The sequence below is a fragment of the Triticum urartu genome, chromosome 2A (genome assembly GCF_056163025.1).
Source record: "Triticum urartu cultivar PI428250 chromosome 2A, HENAU_Tu73, whole genome shotgun sequence".
NCBI lineage: Eukaryota > Viridiplantae > Streptophyta > Magnoliopsida > Poales > Poaceae > Triticum > Triticum urartu.
Window position 1 is genome coordinate 633,445,607 of NC_141874.1, and position 20,822 is coordinate 633,466,428.

The window sequence follows — 20,822 nt, forward strand, 5'->3', positions numbered from 1 at the left end:
AGGCTCGCGGTGGGTATCATTATTTTCTGACCTTCACAGATGATTTGAGCAGATATGGGTATATCTACTTAATGAAACATAAGTTTGAAAAGTTCAAAGAATTTCAGAGTGAAGTAGAAAATCATCGTAACAAGAAAATAAAGTTTCTACGATCCGATCGCAGAGGCAAATATTTGAGTTACGAGTTTAGTCTTTATTTGAAACAATGTGGAATAGCTTCGAAACTCACGCCACCTGGAACACCACAACGTAATGGTGTGTCCGAACGTCATAACCGCAATTTATTAGATATGGTGCGATCTATGATGTCTCTTACCGATTTACCACTATCATTATGGGGTTATGCATTAGAGACAGCTGCATTCATGTTAAAAAGGGCACCATCTAAATCCGTTGAGACAACACTGTATGAACTATGGTTTGGCAAGAAAGCTAAGCTGTCGTTTCTTAAAAGTTTGGGGCTGCGATGCTTATGTGGAAAAGCTTCAACCTAATAAGCTTGAACCCAAATCGGAGAAATGCGTCTTCATACGGTACCCAAAGGAGACTGTTGGGTACACCTTCTATCACAGATCCGAAGGCAAGATATTCGTTGTTAAGAATGGATCCTTTCTAGAGAAGGAGCTTCCCTCAAAAGAAGTGAGTGGGAGGAAAGTAGAACTTGATGAGGCAATTGTACCTTCTCCCAAATTGGAAAGTAGTACATCACAGAAATCAGTTCCAGTGATTCCTACACCAATCAGTGAGGAGGCTAATGATGATGATCATGAAACTTTAGATCAATTTACTACTGAACCTTGTAGGTCAACCAGAGTACAATCCGTAAAAGAGCGGTACGGTAATTCTGTTCTGGAAGTCATGTTACTAGACCATGACAAACCTACGAACTATGAGGAAGCGATGATGAACCCAGATTCTGCAAAATGGCTTGAAGTCATGAAATCTGAGATGGGATCCATGTATGAGAACAAAGTATGAACTTTGATTGACTTGCCCGATGATCGGCGAGCCATTGAGAATAAATGGATCTTCAAGAGGAAGACGGACGTTGATAGTAGTGTTACTATCTACAAAGCTCGAATTGTCACAAAACATTTTCGACAAGTTCAAGGTGTTGACTACGATGAGAGTTTTCTCACTCGTATCTATGCTTAAAGTCTGTCCAAATCTTGTTAGCAATTGTCGCATTTTATGAAATTTGGCAAATGGATGTCAAAACTGCATTCCTTAATGGATTTATTAAAGAAGAGTTGTATATGATGCAACCAGAAGGTTTGGTCAATCCGAAAGGTGCTAACAAAGTGTGTAAACTCTAGTGATCCATTTATGGACTGGTGCAAGCATCTCGGAGTTGCAATGTACGCTTTGATAGTGTGATCAAAGCATATGATTTTATACAGACTTTTGGAGAAGCCTGTATTTACAAAATAGTGAGTGGGAGCTATGTAGCATTTCTGATATTATATCTGGATGACATATTGTTGATTGGAAATAATATAGAATTTCTGGATAGCATAAAAGGATACTTGAATAAGAATTTTTCAATGAAAGACCTCAGTGAAGCTACTTACATATTGGGCATCAAGATTGATAGATCTCCAACGTATCTACTTTTCCAAACACTTTTGACCTTGTTTTGGACTCTAACTTGCATGATTTGAATGGAACTAACCCGGACTGATGTTGTTTTCAGCAGAATTGCCATGGTGTTATTTTTGTGCAGAAATGAAAGTTCTCGGAATGACCTGAAAATCAACGGAGAATATTTTTGGAATATATAAAAAATACTGGCAAAAGAATCAACATCAGGGGGCCCACACCCTGTCCACGAGGGTGGGAGGCGCGCCTACCCACCTGGGCGCGTCCCCCTGCCTCGTGGGCCCCCTAACGCTCCACCGACCTCAACTCCAACTCCATGTATTCACGTTCGGGGAGAAAAAATCAGAGAGAAGGATTCATCGCGATTTACGATACGGATCCGCCACCAAGCCCTAATCTCTCTCGAGAGGGCTGATCTGGAGTTCGTTCGGGGTTCTGGAGAGGGGAATCCGTCGCTGTCATCATCATCAACCTTCCTCCATCACCAATTTCATGATGCTCACCGCCGTGCGTGAGTAATTCCATCGTAGGCTTGCTGGACGGTGATGGGTTGGATGAGATTTATCATGTAATCGAGTTAATTTTGTTAGCGTTTGATCCCTAGTATCCACTATGTTCTGAGATTGATGTTGCTATGACTTTGCTATGCTTAATGCTTGTCACTAGGGCCCGAGTGCCATGATTTCAGATCTGAACCTATTATGTTTTCATGAATATATGTGAGTTCTTGATCCTATCTTGCAAGTCTACAGTCACCTATTATGTGTTACAATCCGTTAACCCCGAAGTGACAATAATCGGGATACTTACCGGTGATGACCGTAGTTTGAGGAGTTCATATATTCACTAAGTGTTAATGCTTTGGTCCGGTACTCTATTAAAAGGAGGCCTTAATATCCCTTAGTTTCCAATAGGACCCCGCTGCCATGGGAGGGTAGGACAAAAGATGTCATGCAAGTTCTTTTCCATAAGCACGTATGACTATATTCGGAATACATGCCTACATTACATTGATGAACTGGAGCTAGTTCTGTGTCACCCTATGTTATAACTGTTGCATGAGGAATCGCATCCGACATAATTATCCATCACTGATCCATTACCTGCGAGCTTTTCACATATTGATCTTCGCTTATTTACTTTTCCGTTGCTACTGTTACAATCACTATAAAACCAAAACTATTACTTTTGCTACTGTTACTGCTACTATCATACTACTATGCTACTAAATACTTTGCTGCAGATATTAAGTTTTCCAGGTGTGGTTGAATTGACAACTCAGCTGCTAATACTTGAGAATATTCTTTGGCTCCCCTTGTGTCGAATCAATAAATTTGGGTTGAATACTCTACCCTCGAAAACTGTTCTGATCCCTTATACTTGTGGGTTATCAGTCATCAGCTTTGCTCTGCCAGACGTTCATAACATCCGGAGTTGCTACTGCAGTGGTGCTTCCAGGACGTAATTCTTCTATGCAGCAATGAGGATAATTCTCAAGTTATAGACCCAGTATGTGTAGTTGCTACCATCATCTTTCAACTTAGCTTTCTCTAGGAATGCATTAAAATTCAAGGGAACGGTAGCTCGGGCCATTGATCTACAACAACATACACATGCAAAATACTATCAGGTACTAAGTTCATGATAAATTGAAGTTTAATTAATCATGTTACTTAAGAAGTCTCACTTAGATACACATCTCTCTAGTCATCTAAATGATCATGTGATCCATATCAACTAAACCATACCCGATCATCACGTGAGATGGAGTAGTTTTCAATGGTGAACATCACTATGTTGATCATATCAACTATATGATTCATGCTCGACCTTTTGGTCTCGGTCTTCCGAGGCCATATCTGCATATGCTAGGCTCGTCAAGTTTAACCCGAGTATTCTACGTGTGCAAAACTGGCTTGCACCCGTTGTATGTGAACGTAGAGTGTCGGTGTCAAAACCGGCGGATCTCGGGTAGAGGGTCCCGAACTGTGCATCTATACGGATGGTAACAGGAGACCGGGGACACGATGATTTTACCCAGGTTCGGGCCCTCTCGATGGAGGTAAAACCCTACGTCCTGCTTGATTAATATTGATGATATGGGTAGTACAAGAGTAGATCTACCACGAGATCAAGGAGGGTAAACCCTAGAAGCTAGCCTATGGTATGATTGTTGTTCGTCCTATGGACTAAAACCCTCCGGTTTATATAGACACCGGAGAGGGCTAGGGTTACACAAAGTCGGTTACAATGGTAGGAGATCTACATATCCGTATCGCCAAGCTTGCCTTCCACGCCAAGGAAAGTCCCTTCCGGATACGGGACGAAGTCTTCAATCTTGTATCTTCATAGTCCAGGAGTCCGGCCGAAGGTATAGTCCGGCTATCCGGGCACCCCCTAATCCAGGACTCCCTCAGTAGCCCCTGAACCAGGCTTCAATAACGACGAGTCCGGCGCGCAGATTGTCTTCGGCATTGCAAGGTGGGTTCCTCCTCCAAGTACTTCATAGAAGATTTTGAACACAAAGGTAGTGTCCGGCTCTGCAAAATAAGTTTCCACATATTGCCATAGAGAGAATAATATTTACACAAATCTAATCTGCTGACGTATTCCGTAGCGTGACATCACACCACGGCCAAGTCTTTATTCGAATCATTTTACTATCCCACCTCAGCGCATTTAGCGAGGCGGTTTCCTTGGCACGTCTTGTCAAAGCAGAGATCGTGTCCCCTTATTCCGGGATTCTCATCAATACGGGCGTGGGTAACCCAACCGTACCCGTTGGTATGTTTTCTCGATCAAAGGCGAGTCCGAAACGGTCACGGGGAGGGCCCTTGGTATTCAACCTCTTATAAAGAGACCAGGGCCTTACTCCTTTCTTTCAATCTCAAACGAGTTCACCCTTCGCCCTGAGTTCCAACACCCAAGGCTCCAGATTTCAGGCGCTTCGGACCTTCGACAATGTCCGGTTCCAACCTTCGAGGCCGATGGATGCCCTCCTCCGTCATGGAGGAGGACCTACTGAAGTTGAGAGAGGCCAGGTTCTTGACCGGCGAAATCAGGCATAGGCTGCCTGCTCAAGGGCAGGTCATTCCCACTCCCAAGCCTGGTGAGAGTGTGGTGTTCATGTCTCACTTCCTTCGGGGGCTAGGCTTCCTGACGGATCCCTTCGTGAGGGGGCTCATGTTTTATTATGGGCTGGAATTTCACGACTTAGCTCCGAACTCCATCCTCCATATTTCCTCATTCATCGTCATGTGTGAAGCCTTCCTCCGTATTACTCCTCACTTTGGACTATGGCTCAAGACCTTCAAAGTAGAGCAGAAGATGATCGAGGGATGACACGCGGAGTGCGGAGGTGCTTTTATAAGCAAGAATGCTGGTGCTCCATGGCCCGAGGGCTCTTTTCAAGGGGAGTCCAGCTTATGGCAATGACACTGGTTTTATATCACAGCTCCCAAGAGAACCAAGTGGGTGGCGTTGCCTGCTTTCCGCTCGGGTCCCCCGCCAAGACTGGCGTCATGGGTCAATAAGGGGCTGGACTGGGGGTCGGCAAAGGACGTGCCCCTGTTGCAGGGCCGCATCCGAGATCTCCTAGAAAGAGACATCAGTCTGGTCATGGTGAAGTAGGTTATGTTAATTCGCCGAGTTCTGCCCTGCAAACGTCGCCCCCTCCGCCTATGGGAGTTCAACCCGGAGGGACCACGAGTTCCCCAACATTTTCTTGGCATGACGCCCGTGGAGATGTACAAATTGTTCTTCGGACCACAAGTAGTGTGTCCGGATTCTACGGAGGACGCAGGTCTGAGCTGCAATCGTCCGGATACTCAAGTAAGTAGCCTTGTGCCCGGACTCGCTATCCGTATATTTATCATAAAATTGCCCCTAAAAGAGCTGTCCTTTAAACGGGAGTGGATAGCGAAAGCAAAGCTAATCAGGTGTCCGGCCCCCCTCCCCGAGACCATGCCGGATCCCGTGCTAGTCAGGATGTTGGAGGTTGTGCCTTCGGAGGAAAGCGAGGGAGGGGACAAGGAAGCTACAGCCTCCTCGAAGAAGGTTGTCCGGAAGGGAGGAATCGAAAATTCCTCTCCTCAGGGGAAGAAGAGGACCGCCTCTGACGACCCGGAGACCATGGCCTCAAAGCGGGGGAAGAAATCTTTGTCAGAGGGTCTTGCGCCGGGGGATACTTCGGCCGAATTATGCCCTCAAGGGGATCAGCCCTCCACCGAGCCATAAGTAGAGAGGAGTTTTTCTTTTTAAGAAATGAGAGAAATCCTTGCATTATATCTGAGAAGAGTAATCAAAAATTTACCTTGTAGCTCGGACCTTAGCCCTTCTCAGCAGAGCTCGTCTTCGGGGGATCTTCTTCCGGAGATGATGGAGAGCGGAACGCCTCCCCCTGCCGTACTGCCTTGCGAGGCAGGCGACCTTGAGGTATCGTCGCGGAGGGTTTCTCCGAATCCGACAGGGCCGGAAGGTAGTCATATGGCCCCCCAAAGCCCTCCGCGTCCGGCCTTCAAAAAGGGCCATCGGACGAGTCGGGCACCGTCTGGTGCGCGGTCGGAGGAGCTGAAGGATCTGCTAGGGCGAGCATCTATCTCAGAGGAGCACCGTGCATTGATGGGTACGGTGATTGAGAGGATTTCATCCGCGGAGAGCGGATTGCACGAGGCCGCCAGGAGTTTACTGACAGGTTTTGAGGTACGCGAAATAATGTACCCTTTTTGGATAGTTGCGCATAAATAAGATGCGCCCTGTGTAGATAGTAGCCCCTGAGACTCTGTGCGTTGTCAAAAGTGACGGCGCGCAGAGGATCATAATCCCAGGTCTAATATGCCGCCTTCATACGTAGGTGGCGAAGTGTCGGGTGGCCAGCCGGACTAATGAATTTGCCGAGCTAAAGCGGCAACTTGACGTGGCATATGCCGACATCGCGCTTGTCAACAAGTGGCTTGACAAGGCACAAGGTATATAATTACTCCGACAGCACCTGGTAAGAGGAGCTTTATGCCAGTATCTTACAATGTGTGCGCTTGATGCAGATGGTGTTGCTGCCATGGAGAATCTTTGGGCGGAACTTGCCCGAGCCAAGGAGCAAGCCAAGAAAAGTGATGCGGCTGCTGGAAAGGCAATTGAAGAGCTGAAAGCCGAACAGGTTGCTCACTGCTGAAGCAAGAAGGAAATGGTCGAGATGGCTGTGAAGCTGAAGAGCGCTGCTGACCGTTGTAAGCTTCTTGAAAAAGAAGATCAGGCGGAACAGACGGACCTGGAGAAGGCCGTTGCCGATGCCAAGGATGCTCGCTCTGCGATGAGAGCTATGAAGGAGGAGCTGCATCAGGCCGGAGAGATCGCGGCTGGAAAGCCCTTTTATGCTGCGGAGGAACTTCTTTGATCCTAAACATGCTCCGTTAGACCGGATGTGGAGTACGGCGGACACCTATCTGGATTTGGCAGCGAGTGCCGTAGATGCGGCCAAACACCTCCGAGATCAAGAAGATCGCGAAGTGGAAAAGCTCTTTTGGTCGTAGTTCCACAATCCGGAGCGTCCACTTTCATTAGCCAATCGTTTGGCCGAATGGGCCGAGCTAAATAGGTTGTCCGGTCTCGCCATGAAGTATGTCATGAGTCATAGAGCCGAAAAGTTATTTCAACTTAGTGCAGCAGTTCCTTGCTGCAGCGCCGCATATCAATGCGATGAAGAGGTCAGCGTGCATAGAGGGTGCACGGATGGCTCTTGCCCGTGTCAAGACATACTGGGCAGAAATGGAGGCCACCGCTGTTGCATCCCCAGACTCGGATGGAAGCCGAGTACCTGCCGAGCACTATTTTCAGGAAGTTCTGCAAGGCGCTCATTTAATAGAGACGCAGTGCTCGAATGATACTATATTCGAATAGCATATTATTATTGTAAAACAATATTTTGATAAATTGTAGAAGCTTTGTATACTTGTTCCTGCAAGTATTATAATACCTCCTGTGCGGCCGTTTAACATATATGTATATATAATCTGAAAGATGGCAGTCGTCGGCTTCAGCCCCCACGCACATAATGCGGGGGTGTTCGCAGAAGGTGCATTTTCACACTTGATCCATCATCTTGGTCCTACAAAGGAGGTGATAGCGCAGCGAACTAGGCAATCGGACTATGATGCTTTATCACTTTCACTTAGCCATAGGAGTTTGACAGTGAGGCTACTTATATAGCCCCTGGTGGCGCCTGTGCTCGCCCGAACTCGGGGCGCGTATGTGCCTGGCCGGGAAGCAGCCCTTCGTTAATGCGGAGGAATCCTAAAGATTCTGGTAAGTCATTGAGTGGTTGACCAGTCTCACGCTATATCATGACAGTCAGTTTTCGACTTTCTCTACTAAGGTGCTCGCCTGGCCGAACCGGGGCACAATCGCAGTAGTTCTCCTGGTGCCGCCTTAGCCGATAGAGCGGAACGTAAGGTAGCAAAACACAGGAGCCGAGCAAACCCAACATTTGACCAAAGACATGATTCGGAGCTGATGCATATAAGGCCAAACTCGCGACGCCGAACACTCCCTAAGGTATTCGGTCTTTATGAGGGCGGGCGGGATAACGCCCTTAGTAATAAGCCCCTAGTGTCCAGGTACGCGCAAAACTCTGAGGTGGCCACATGCCAAAATGCCAGCCTCCTCCTTGGTTATACCAAGAAACCAGGGGATGTTTATCAACAAGAGACAGTAAAAAAGGTTTACGCAGGGTCTTAATCTGAAAGGAATCCTTGGAACGGGTTCCTGCCGCACGTTGCGCCTGTGTCTCCATTGTGTCGTATCCTGGACGGGCATAGCACGGTGTTTATCTATAAAAGAGAGTAATTTAGTTTAGGAAAGATCGTGCCGAACATGAGTTATACTAAATAAACGAAGTATAAATCGAAATGGGTAAAATTGAGCTTTATTGTCTCTTGTTTTATATGCGCGGAGCCCCTAGTACAGGCGTATACGGCTATTAAGCCTTTATCAATTGTATGTTTATGCCGGACTCGTCTAGTCGTGTCCGTGGTCTTGACGACCTGTTTAGGTGCTTTGGCTGGTGAAGCCGCTTTATTGTGGGGCTGTCAAGGCAGCCGCACTGTCTTCCACGCGGGAGGAACACTCAATGTTTTCCCTTTAATGAGATGATGCCTCGTGGACCGGGCATCTTAAGCGTAAGAGATGCATAATGCGGTATTGCGTTAAAGCGGGCGAAAGCTTCGCGTCCCAGCAGTGCTTGATAGCTACTTGAGAATGGGGCGATGTGGAAAGTTAGCTGTTCGCGTCGGAAGTTATCGGGGGAGTCAAACATAACTTCTAGCCGGAGAGAACCCATGCAACGGGCATCCGGGTCTGGCGTTACCCCTTGAAAGGAGGTTTTGCTATGGCGAGTTTTTGTTGGGTCTATCCCCATGTTGCGGAGTGTGTCCTGGTATAACAGGTTTAGACCACTGCCGCCGTCCATCAGGACATTTGTAAAGTGGAGTCCGCCAATTATTGGATCTAATACCAAGGCAGTCCAGCCTGCATTCCGGATACTTCTAGAGTAATCCTGATGGTCGAAGGTGATCGGTTTTAACAACCATTGGCGAGACTCCTTTGGGATAGGCCGTATGGCGCGTATCTCTGTTGGCGCCATTCTGTTCGTCACGTGAAGTAAGTTTACTGTTTTGACTTCTTGTGGGAAATCCTTTTGTTTCCTGGTGCTCTACTTGTGGGGTTCGTCATCGTCCTCACTTGGTGTGTCGAGCCCCTTGTGTTCGGCGTTGAGTTTTCCGGATTGCTTGAAAACCCAACAATCTGTGTGGGTGTGGTTCGCAGGCTTCCCGGGAGTACTGTGTATTTGACATATCTTGTCCAAGATTTTGTTTAAGTTGGATAGCTCGTCCCTGTTATCCTTGAGGGGCGGCTTTCTCTGATTCTGCTGCGAGCTTTTGAATCCGGCATTGACCGCCGTGCTCTTTGGGCTGTTTCTCTTATTCCGGCGCTGGTCCTTGTTGCGTCGGGGTTTTCCGTTTCCATCCCTAACTTTGGATGTACTTGGGTCGCTGGTGCTAGATCTTGCCAACCAGCTGTCCTCTCCTGCGCAAAAGCGGGTCATGAGGCTTGTTAATGCGACCATTGTTCTTGGCTTTTCTTGGCCGAGGTGTCTGGCGAGCCATTCGTCTCGAACGTTATGCTTAAAAGCTGCTAGGGCTTCGGCATCCAGACAGTCGACTATCTGATTCTTTTTAGGAAGAAATCTGTTCCAGAATTTCCGGGCGGACTCTCCGGGCTGTTGAGTTATGTGACTGAGATCATCTGCATCCGGAGGGCAGACATAGGTCCCTTGAAAATTTGCCCGGAAAGCATCCTCAAGCTCATTCCAACTTCCAATGGTGTTTCCGGGAAGGCTTTTGAGCCAATGTCGGGCTAGCCCTTTAAGCTTGAGGGGTAAGTATTTTATGGCGTGGAGGTCATCTCCTCTGGCCATGTGTATGTGGAGGATATAATCCTCGATCCAGACCCCAGGGTCTGTTGTTCCGTCGTACGCCTCTATGTTTACGAGCTTGAATCCCGCTGGGAATTCATGGTCCAGCACCTCATCGCTGAAACATAGGGGGTGTGCGGCACCCCTGTATTTGGGTGTGTCGTGATGTTCGGATATCTGTTGTGTTGCATTTCTTACTAGAGCTTGCTTTCTTGGCCCGTAGATAGATCTGGCTGGGCCATCTTTTTGATGCGGATCCTTTGGTGGATTGCGTGCCGGCTTGTGTGCGGTGCCCCTTGCCGCTCCATGCTGGCCATGCGGTCGTCTATCCAACCGGGTGGCTTTCCTATTTTCTGACTGCGGGGGCTCTAAGGCCTCCTTGTCAAATTCAGGCAGTAGCTTTCGCTTTGGATAGCTTTTTGTGCTGCGACTGCTGCCATATTTGTCTGCGGTGCTGCGTACTTTGCTCCATCTGATTCTGAGTGCATCTTCCGCAGTTTTGAGCTTCCGCTTCTGCTTTTTCAGGCTACACGCAGTGGCGACGAGCCTTTTATGGAGGTTCTTCTGCTCCATGAGCTTATCCGGCGTAAGGTCGTCCGGACTGTTGTTTTCGCCGGGGACGGGGTGTTCGGTTTGTTTATCCAAGTTGCCCTGTTCGGACGGCTGCTCGAAGGCATGTTCGTCGTCCGCCGGCTCGTCCTGCTCTATGGTTGGGTCTGTATGGCTGCTGTCTCTGACGAGGCGGGGCTTGGAGTGGCGCTTACGTCGCCGCTTTGATTGCTTTTCGAGTGAATGATCCCTCATTGCATCCCTGTGTTCCTCGTCGTCACTTCCTTTGGGTGTGTGCACCATGTATACATCATGAGAGGAGGTGGCTGTCCAGTGCCTTATAGGCGTTGGTTCATGTTCATCTCCTACATCGTCGTCCATACTATCGATGTCTTCGGAGTCGAAGTTGAGCACGTCGTTTAAATTATCAACAGTGGCTACGAAGTGGGTGGTGGGTGGGCATCGAATTTCTTCGTCGTCCACATCCCAATCCTGCCGGTCATAGTCCGGCCAGGACTCTCCTGACAAAGAGAGAGACCTGAGTGAATTCAGGATGTCGCCGAAGGGCGAGTGCTGAAAGATGTCTGCGGCGGTGAACTCCATGATCGGCACCCAATCGGATTCGATCGGTAGGGGTGCGGAGGGCTCGGAGTCCGGAGAGGAGTCCGGCACCCTGGAGTCACGGGCTTCGCAGGGGACAAGGCTGGTGTTCGGCTTGATCGCCGTAGAGATTGCAGCCCCGAGGCGGTGTCTAACCACCCATCCTCGATTGATGTGATCGGCTCCGAGCTAGGGGTCGGAGCGGACACAGGTGCGGCCTCCAGGGCACTGTTCGGCGGCAGAGCTAGATCATGCCCATCGTGACAGTGCCGCGCACTCGGCTGTGGCTCGAATCCGTCGAAGATCAAGTCTCCGTGGATGTCGGCTATGTAGTTCAAACTTCCAAATCTGACCTGATGGCCAGGGGCGTAGCTTTCGATCTGCTCCAGATGACCAAGCGAATTGGCCCATAGTGCAAAGCTGCCGAATACGAAGATCTGTCCGGGGAGAAAAGTCTCACCCTGGATCGCATCGCTGTTGATGATCGGAGAAGCCATCGGGCCTAAAAGTGACGACATAGAGGAACTCTCAATGAAAGCACCAATGTCGGTATCAAAACCGGCGGATCTCGGGTAGGGGGTCCCGAACTGTGCGTCTAGGCGGATGGTAACAGGAGACCGGGGACACGATGTTTTCACCCAGGTTCGGGTCCTCTCGATGGAGGTAAAACCCTACGCCCTGCTTGATTAATATTGATGATATGGGTAGTACAATAGTAGATCTACCACGAGATCAAGGAGGCTAAACCCTAGAAGCTAGCCTATGGTATGATTGTTGTTCGTCCTACGGACTAAAACCCTCCGGTTTATATAGACACCGGAGAGGGCTAGGGTTACACAGAGTCGGTTACAATGGTAGGAGATCTACATATCTGTATCGTCAAGCTTGCCTTCCACGCCAAGGAAAGTCCCTTCCGGATACGGGATGAAGTCTTCAACCTTGTATCTTCATAGTCCAGGAGTCCGGCCGAAGGTATAGTCCGGCTATCCGGACACCCCCTAATCCAGGACTCCCTCATAGAGCTTATCACACCCGATCATCACGTGGTGTCTCGGCATGACGGACTATAGCAATGGTGCATACTCAGGGAGAACACTTAGACCTTGAAATTTAGTGAGAGATCATCTTATAATGCTATCGCCGTACTAAGCAAAATAAGATGCATAAAGGATAAACATCACATGCAATCAAAATAAGTGATATGATATGGCCATCATCATCTTGTGCCTTTGATCTCCATCTCCAAAGCACCATTGTCACCGGCTTGACACCTTGATCTCCATTGTAGCATCGTTGTCATCTCGCCAACTATTGCTTCTACGACTATCGCTACCGCTTAGTGATAAAGTAAAGCAATTACATGGCGATTGCATTTCATACAATAAAGCGACAACCATAAGGCTCCTGCCAGTTGCCAATAACTTTTACAAAACATGATCATCTCATACAACAATTTATATATCATCACGTCTTGACCATCTCACATCACAACAAGCCCTGCAAAAACAAGTTAGACATCCTCTACTTTGTTGTTGCAAGTTTTACGTGGCTGCTACGGGCTTCTAGCAAGAACCGTTCTTACCTACGCATCAAAACCAAAATGATTTTGTGTCAAGTGTGTTGTTTTAACCTTCAACAATGACTGGGCATAGTCAAACTCGATTCAACTAAAGCTGGAGAAATAGACATCCGCTAGCCACCTGTCTGCGAAGCACGTCGATAGAACCATTCTCATGAACGTGGTCATGTAATGTCGGTCCGGGCTGCTTCATCCAACAATACCGCCGAATCAAAGTAAGACGTTGCTGGTAAGCAGTATGACTATTATCGCCCACAACTCTTCGTGTTCTACTCGTGCATATAACATCTACGCATAGACCTGGCTCGGATGCCACTTTTGGGGAACGCAGTATTTCAAAAAATTTACCTACGATCATGCAAGATCTATCTAGGAGATGCATAGAAACGAGCGGGGAGAGTGTGTCCACGTACCCTTGTAGACCAAAAGTGGAAGCATTTTAGTAACGCGGTTGATGTAGTCGAACGTCTTCACGATCCAACCGATCCAAGCACCGAACGTACGGCACCTCCGCATTCAGCACATGTTCAGCTCGGTGACGTCCCTCGAGCTCTTGATCCAGTTGAGGCCGAGGGAGAGTTCTGTCAGCATGACGGAGTGGTGACGGTGATGATGAAGTTACGGGTGCACGGCTTCGCCTAAGCACTACGACGATATGACCGAGGTATGTAACTGTGGAAGGGGGCACCGCACACGGCTAAGAGAAACTTGTGTTTCCTTTGGGGTGCCCCCTCCCATGTATATAAAGGAGGGGAGGAGGAGGACACCGGCACAGGGGGCGCACGCCATGGGGAGTCCAACTAGGATTCCCAATCCTAGTTGGAGTCCCCTTCCATCGAAGAGAGGGAGAAGGAGGGAAGGAGGAAGAGGGGAGAAGGAAAGAGGGGGCACCGTCCCCCTCCCTAGTCCAATTCGGACTGGTCATGGGGGGCGGCCTCCCTTGTGGCCCTCCTCTCCTTTCCACTAAGGCCCATGAAGGCCCATGAACTTCCCAGGGGGGTTACGGTAACCCCCGGTACTCAGAAACTTATCTGAAATGACCCGAACCATTCCGGTGTCCGATTGTAACCTTCCAATATATGAATCTTTATGTATCGACCATTTCAAGACTCCTCGTCATGTCCGTGACCTCATCCGGGACTCCAAACAAACTTCGGTCATCAAATCACATAACTCATAATACAAATCGTCATCGAACGTTAAGCATGCGGACCCTACGTGTTCGAGAACTATGTAGACATGACCCAGACACATCTTCGGTCAATAACCAATAGCGGAACCTGGATGCTCATATTGGCTCCTACATATTCTACGAAGATCTTTATCGGTCAAACCGCATAACAACATATGTTGTTCCCTTTGTCATCAGTATGTTACTTGCCCGAGATTCGATCAATGGTATCATCATACTAGTTCAATCTCGTTACCGGCAAGTCTCTTTACTCGTTCTGTAATGCATCATCCGGCAACTAACTCATTAGTCACATTGCTTGCAAGGCTTATAGTGATGTGCATTACCGAGAGGGCCCAGAGGTACCTCTCCAATTCATGGAGTGACAAATCCTAATATTGATCTATGCCAACTCAACAAACTCCATCGGAGACACCTAGAGAGCATCTTTATAATCACCCAATTACATTGTGACGTTTGATAGCACACTAAGTCTTCCTCCGGTATTCGGGAGTTGCATAATCTCATAGTCAGAGGAACATGTATAAGTCATGATGAAAGCAATAGCAATAAAACTAAATGATCATTAATGCTAAGCTAATGGATGTGTCTTGTCCATCACATCATTCTCTAATGATGTGATCCCGTTCATTAAATGCAACACATGTCTATGGCTAGGAAACTTAACCATCTTTGATTAATGAGCTCATCAAGTAGAGGCATACCAGGGACACATTTTGGAATTAATAAAAAATATTCACGAAAGAATCAACACCAGGGGGCCCACACCCTGTCCACGAGCGTCCAGGGCGCGCCCCCTGCCTCGTGGGCCCCCTGAGGCTCCACCGGTGTCAACTCCAACTCTATATATTCACTTTCGGGCAGAAAAAAATAAGAGAGAAGGATTCATTGCGTTTTACGATACGGAGCCGCCGCCAAGCCCTAATCTTCATCGCGAGGGTTGATCTGGAGTCCGTTCGGGGCTCCAGAGAGGGGAATCCGTCGCCATCGTCATCATCAACCTTCCTCCATCACCAATTTCATGATGCTCACCGCCATGCATGAGTAATTCCATCGTAGGCTTGCTGGACGGTGATGGGTTGGATGAGATTTATTATGTAATCGAGTTAGTTTTGTTAGGGTTTGATCCCTGGTATCCATTATGTTCTAAGATTGATGTTGCTATGACTTTGCTATGCTTAATGCTTGTCACTAGGGCCCGAGTGCCATGATTTCAGATCTGAACCTATTATGTTTTCATGAATATATGTGAGTTCTTGATCCTATTTTGCAAGTCAATAGTCACCTACTGTGTGTTATGATCCGACAACCCCGAAGTGACAATAATTGGGACCACTCCCGGTGATGACCGTAGTTTGAGGATTTCATGTATTCACTAAGTGTTAATGCTTTGGTCCGGTACTCTATTTAAAGGAGGCCTTAATATCCCTTAGTTTCCAATAGGACCCTGCTGCCACGGGAGTGTAGGACAAAATATGCCATGCAAGTTCTTTTCCAGAAGCACGTATGACTATATTTGGAATACATGCCTACATTATATTGATGAACTGGATCTTGTTTTGTGTCACCCTATGTTATAACTGTTGCATGAGGAATCGCATCCGACATAATTATCCATCACTAATCCATTGCCTACGAGCTTTTCACATATTGATATTTGCTTAGTTACTTTTCTGTTGCCACTGTTACAATCACTACAAAAACTACTACTGTTACTTTTGCCACCGTTACCATTACTTCCATATTACTTTGCTACTAAATACTTTGCTGCAGATATTAAGTTTTTCAGGTGCGGTTGAATTGACAACTCAAATATTAATACTTGAGAATATTCTTTGGCTCCCCTTATGTCGAATCAATAAATTTGGGTTGAATACTCCACCCTCGAAAACTGTCGCGATCCCCTATACTTGTGGGTTATCAAAGATCTATAAGATAGATCAAGACACTTGATAAGACTTTCAAAGAGTACATACCTTGATAAGATTTTGAAGGAGGTCAAAATGGATTAGTCAAAGAAGGAGTTCTTGCCCGAGTTGTAAGGTGTGAAGTTGAGTAAAGACTCAAAACCCGACCACGGCAGAAAATAGAAAGAGAATGAAAAGTCATTCCCTATGCCACAGGCATAGGTTCTATAAAGTATGATATGCTGTGTACCAGACCTATTGTGTACCTCACCATGAGTTTGGCAAGAGGGTACAATAGTGGTCCAGGAGTGGATCACTGAACAACGGTCAAAATTATCCTTAGTAGAATAAGGACATGTTTCTCAGTTATGGAGGTGACAAAAAGTTCGTCGTAAAGTGGTACGTCGATGCAAGCTTTGACACTAATCCGGATGACTAAGTCTCAATCTGGATACATATTGAAAGTTGGAGCGATTAGCTAGAGTAGCTCCGTGCAGACCATTGTAGAAATAGAAAATTTGCAAAATATACACGGCTCTGAATGTGGTAGACCCGTTGACTAAACTTCTCTCACAACAAAGCATGATCATTCTTTGGGTTTTAATCACATAGAGATATAAACTAGTAAACCCTTTGGGTATTAGTCACATGGAGCTATGAACTAATCACATAAAGATGTGAACTATTGGTGTTAAATCACATGACGATGTGAACTAGATTATTGACTCTAGTGCAAGTGGGAGACTGAAGGAAATATGCCCTAGAGGCAATAATAAAGTTGTTATTTATATTTACTTATATCATGATAAGTTTTTATTATTCATGCTAGAATTGTATTAACCGAAAACTTAGTACATGTGTGAATACATAGACAAAACAGAGTGTCCCTAGTATGCCGCTACTTGACTAGCTCGTTAATCAAAGATGGCTAAGTTTCCGGACCATAGGCATGTGTTGTCATTTGATGAACGGGATCACATCATTAGAGAATGATGTGATGGATAAGACCCATCCGTTAGCTTAGCATAAATGATTGTTTAGTTTTATTGCTACTTCTTTCTTCATGACTTATACATGTTCCTATGACTATGAGATTATGCAACTCCCGAATACCGGAGGAACACTTAGTGTGCTATCAAACGTCACAACGTAACTAGGTGATTATAAAGATGCTCTACAGGTGTCTTCGATGGTGTTTGTAAAATTGGCATAGATCGAGATTAGGATTTGTCACTACGAGTATCGGAGAGGTATCTCTGGGCCCTCTCGGTAATGCACATCACTATAAGCCTTGCAAGCAATGTGACTAATGAGTTAGTTGTGGGATGATGCATTATGTAACAAGTAAAGTGACTTGACGGTAACGAGATTGAACTAGGTATGATGATACCGACGATCGAATTTCGGGCAAGTAACATACCGATGGCAAAGGGAACAACATATGTTGTTATGCGGTCTGACTGATAAAGATCTTCGTAGAATATGTAGGAGCCAATATGAGCATCCGGGTTCCGCTATTGGTTATTGATCGGAGATGTGTCTCGGTCATGTCTACATAGTTCTCGAACCCGTAGGGTCCGCACGCTTAACGTTCGATGGCGATTTGTATTATGAGTTATGTGATTTGATGACCGAAGATTGTTCGCGGATGAGATCACAGACATGACGAGGTGTCTCGAAATGGTAGAGAGGTAAAGATTCATGTATTGGAAGGTTGCATTCGGACATCGAAATGGTTCCGAGTGATTCGGGCATTTTTCCGGAGTATCGGGAGGTTACGGGAACCCCCGGGGGAAATCATGGGCCTTATGGGCCATGGAGAGAAGAGAGGACAGACCACAAGGGGGAGGCGCGCTCCCCCCAAGTGGAGTCCGAATAGGAATGGGAGGTGGCGCGCCCCCCCTTTCCCTCTTCCCCTCCTCTCCTTCCCCCCTTTCCCCCCTACGTAAAAGGAAAGGAAAGGGGAATCCTACTAGGACAAGGGAGTCCTAGTAGGACTCCCCACATGTGGCTTGCCTCCCTTGGGCCGTCCTCCTCCTCCTCCTCCCCCTTTTATATATGTGGGAGGGGGCACCCCAAATGACACACAAGTTGATCTTTTAGCTATGTGCGGTGCCCCCCTCCACAGTTACACACCTCGGTCATATCGTTGTAGTGCTTAGGCGAAGCCCTGCGCCGGTAACTTCATCATCACCATCACCACGCCGTCGTGCTGATGAAACTCTCCCTTCGGCCTCAACTCGACCAAGAGTTCGAAGGATGTCACCAAGCTGAACATGTGCTGATCGCGGAGGTGCCGTATGTTCGGTACTTGGATCGGTTGGATCAGGAAGACGTTCGACTACATCAACCGCGTTATTAAAACGCTTTCGCTTTCGGTCTATGAGGGTACGTAGACAAACTCTCCCCTCTCATTGCTATGAATGTCCTAGATAGATCTTGCGTGAACGTAGGATTTTTTTGAAATATTACGTTCCCCAATAGTCTTCTGGGAGCTCGACCACGATCATGGTGCTGACCACCAGGCTGGTGGCGACGATGTAGAGGAGCATGGGTTCCTTGGAAGCCGGAGTGTTCAGGACAGGCAGCATGGCCAGCATCTTCTTGAGATGGCAGAAAGCCTCGTCCGCTTTGTCGTTCCACTCGAAGCAAGTGGTTTTCTTCATTAGCTGGTACAAGGCAAGGGCCTTCTCGCCCAGCCGACTGATGAACCGGCTGAGAGAGGCCAAGCACCCGGTGAACTTCTGGATGTCCCGCAGCTGGGTGGGTCTCTGCGTCCTCTCGATGGCTTCAATCTTCACGGGGTTGCACTTGATGCCGCGTTCAGAGACAAGGAAGCCAAGGAGCTGGTCGGCTGGTACTCTGAAGACACATTTCTTCGGGTTAAGCTTGATTTGAAAACGGCGCAAATTGACAAAGGTCTCCTTGAGATCCTCCGGAAGGGTTCCACGCTTCTCTGTCTTCACCACAATATCGTCTACATAGACGTGGGCATTTCTGCCGAGTTGCTTGAGGAGGCACTTCTGCATGCAACGCTGAAAAGTGGCGCCGGCATTTCTCAAGCCGGGCGTCATGGTCAGGTAGTAGAAGGCTCTGAATGGTGTGATGAAGGCGGTCTTCGGCCGATCGGCTGGGTTCAGCTTGATCTGGTGGTAGCCGGAGTAGGCATCAAAAAAAGACAGCAGATCGCATCCGGCTGTGAAGTCAATCACTTGGTCTATCTGAGGCAAGGCAAAAGGGTCCTTGGGGCAGGCTTTCTTGAGGCTAGTGTAGTCAATACACATGCGCCACCTGTTGTTCTTCTTCAACACAAGGACTAGGTTGGCAAACCAGTCTGGGTAGAACACTTCCATGAGGAAGCTGGCTGCCAGAAGTCGGGCGATCTCTTCACCAACAATTCTTATTTTCTCTTCTGACAGGCGGTGGAGGGGTTGCTTGACCGGCTTTGCATCCAACCTCACGTGCAGCTTGTGCTCGGCGAAATCCATCGGAACACCTGGCATGTCTTTGGGAAACCATGCGAAGATGTCCCAATTCTCACGGAGAAAATCGACGAGCTGGCTTTCCTATTTGCTGTCGAGGTTGGCTCCCACGACAGCGTGCCTCTCCCGGTGCTCCGGTTCCAAGGGGATCTTCTTGATTTCTTTGGCCGGTTGAAAAGAGCCCAGAACCTCCGAGTTCTTGGGGTCGGATGGCATGTCCGGCTGATTGATGGCCATGACCATCACCTGGTAAAGGAGACGCTTCTCTTCGGCGATGACGAGGGACTCATCCAGCCAACTGCTGGCAGCAGCACATGCGGCCGACTTTTGGTAGTCACCGGCTATGGTGATGATGTCCTTGGTGCCCGGCATTTTCATCTTGAGGTAGGCATAGTGCGGTACCGCCATGAACTTGGCCAGCGCGGGGCAGCCCAAGAGCGTGTGGTAGGGGTTGTCTAGGTCAACCACCTCGAACCAAATTGGCTCGCGGCGGAAATGATCTCTGTCGCCGAACAGGACGTCAATCTTGATCTTGTCGATTGGGGAGCAGGAGAGCCCAGGTACAATGCCATGGAAGATAGTCTGACTGGGCTGGAGCTGCTTCTCCTTGATGCCCAACTTCTCCATGGTGTCGCAGTAAAGGATGTTGATGCTGCTAACGCCGTCTATCAGGACTCAGGAGACGCGGCAAGATAGCCTCTCTGTTGAGAAGGTGGAATCCAACACCATTGCATAGGAACCCGGTGAAGGCATCACGGCCGGGTGGTCAGCACGGCTCCAGCTGATAGGCCTCTCGGACCAGTGCATAATGAAGGAAATATTCCCTAGAGGCAATAATGAAGTTATTATCTATTTCCTTATATCATGATAAATGCTTATTATTATGCTAGAATTGTGTTAACCGGAAACATGATACATGTGTGAATACATAGACAAACAGAGTGTCACTAGTATGCCTCTACTTGACTAGCTCGTTTATCAAAGATGGTTATGTTTCCAAACAATAGACATGAGTTGCCATTTGATTAACGGGATCACATCATTAGGATAATGATGTGATTGACTTGACCCATTCCGTTAGCTTAGCACTTGATCGTTTAGTATGTTGTTATTGCTCTTCATGACTTATACATGTTTCTATGACATGAGATTATGCTACTCCCGTTTACCGGAGGAACACTTTGTGTGCTACCAAACGTCACAACGTAACTGGGTGATTATAAATGTGCTCTACAGGTGTCTCCGAAGGTACTTGTTGAGTTGGCGTATTTCGAGATTAGGATTTGTCACTCCGATTGTCGGAGAGGTATCTCTGGGCCCACTCAGTAATGCACATCACTATAAGCCTTGCAAGCATTGTATCTAATGAGTTAGTTGTGGGATGATGTATTATGGAACGATTAAAGAGACTTGCCGGTAACGAGATTGAACTAGGTATTGAGATACT

At 47.6% G+C, this 20,822-nt stretch overlaps 1 protein-coding gene across 1 annotated transcript; it reads right to left on the bottom strand.

The window, feature by feature from the left end:
- Positions 1-19,459: 19,459 nt before the first annotated feature.
- On the bottom strand, positions 19,460-20,002 carry LOC147986323 (uncharacterized). Its single transcript, XM_087541963.1, has 2 exons — positions 19,788-20,002; positions 19,460-19,673 (listed from the first exon to the last, which is right to left on the bottom strand). The coding sequence occupies exons 1-2, from the start codon at positions 20,000-20,002 to the stop codon at positions 19,460-19,462; spliced, it is 429 nt and encodes a 142-aa protein (XP_087398089.1).
- Positions 20,003-20,822: the final 820 nt, after the last annotated feature.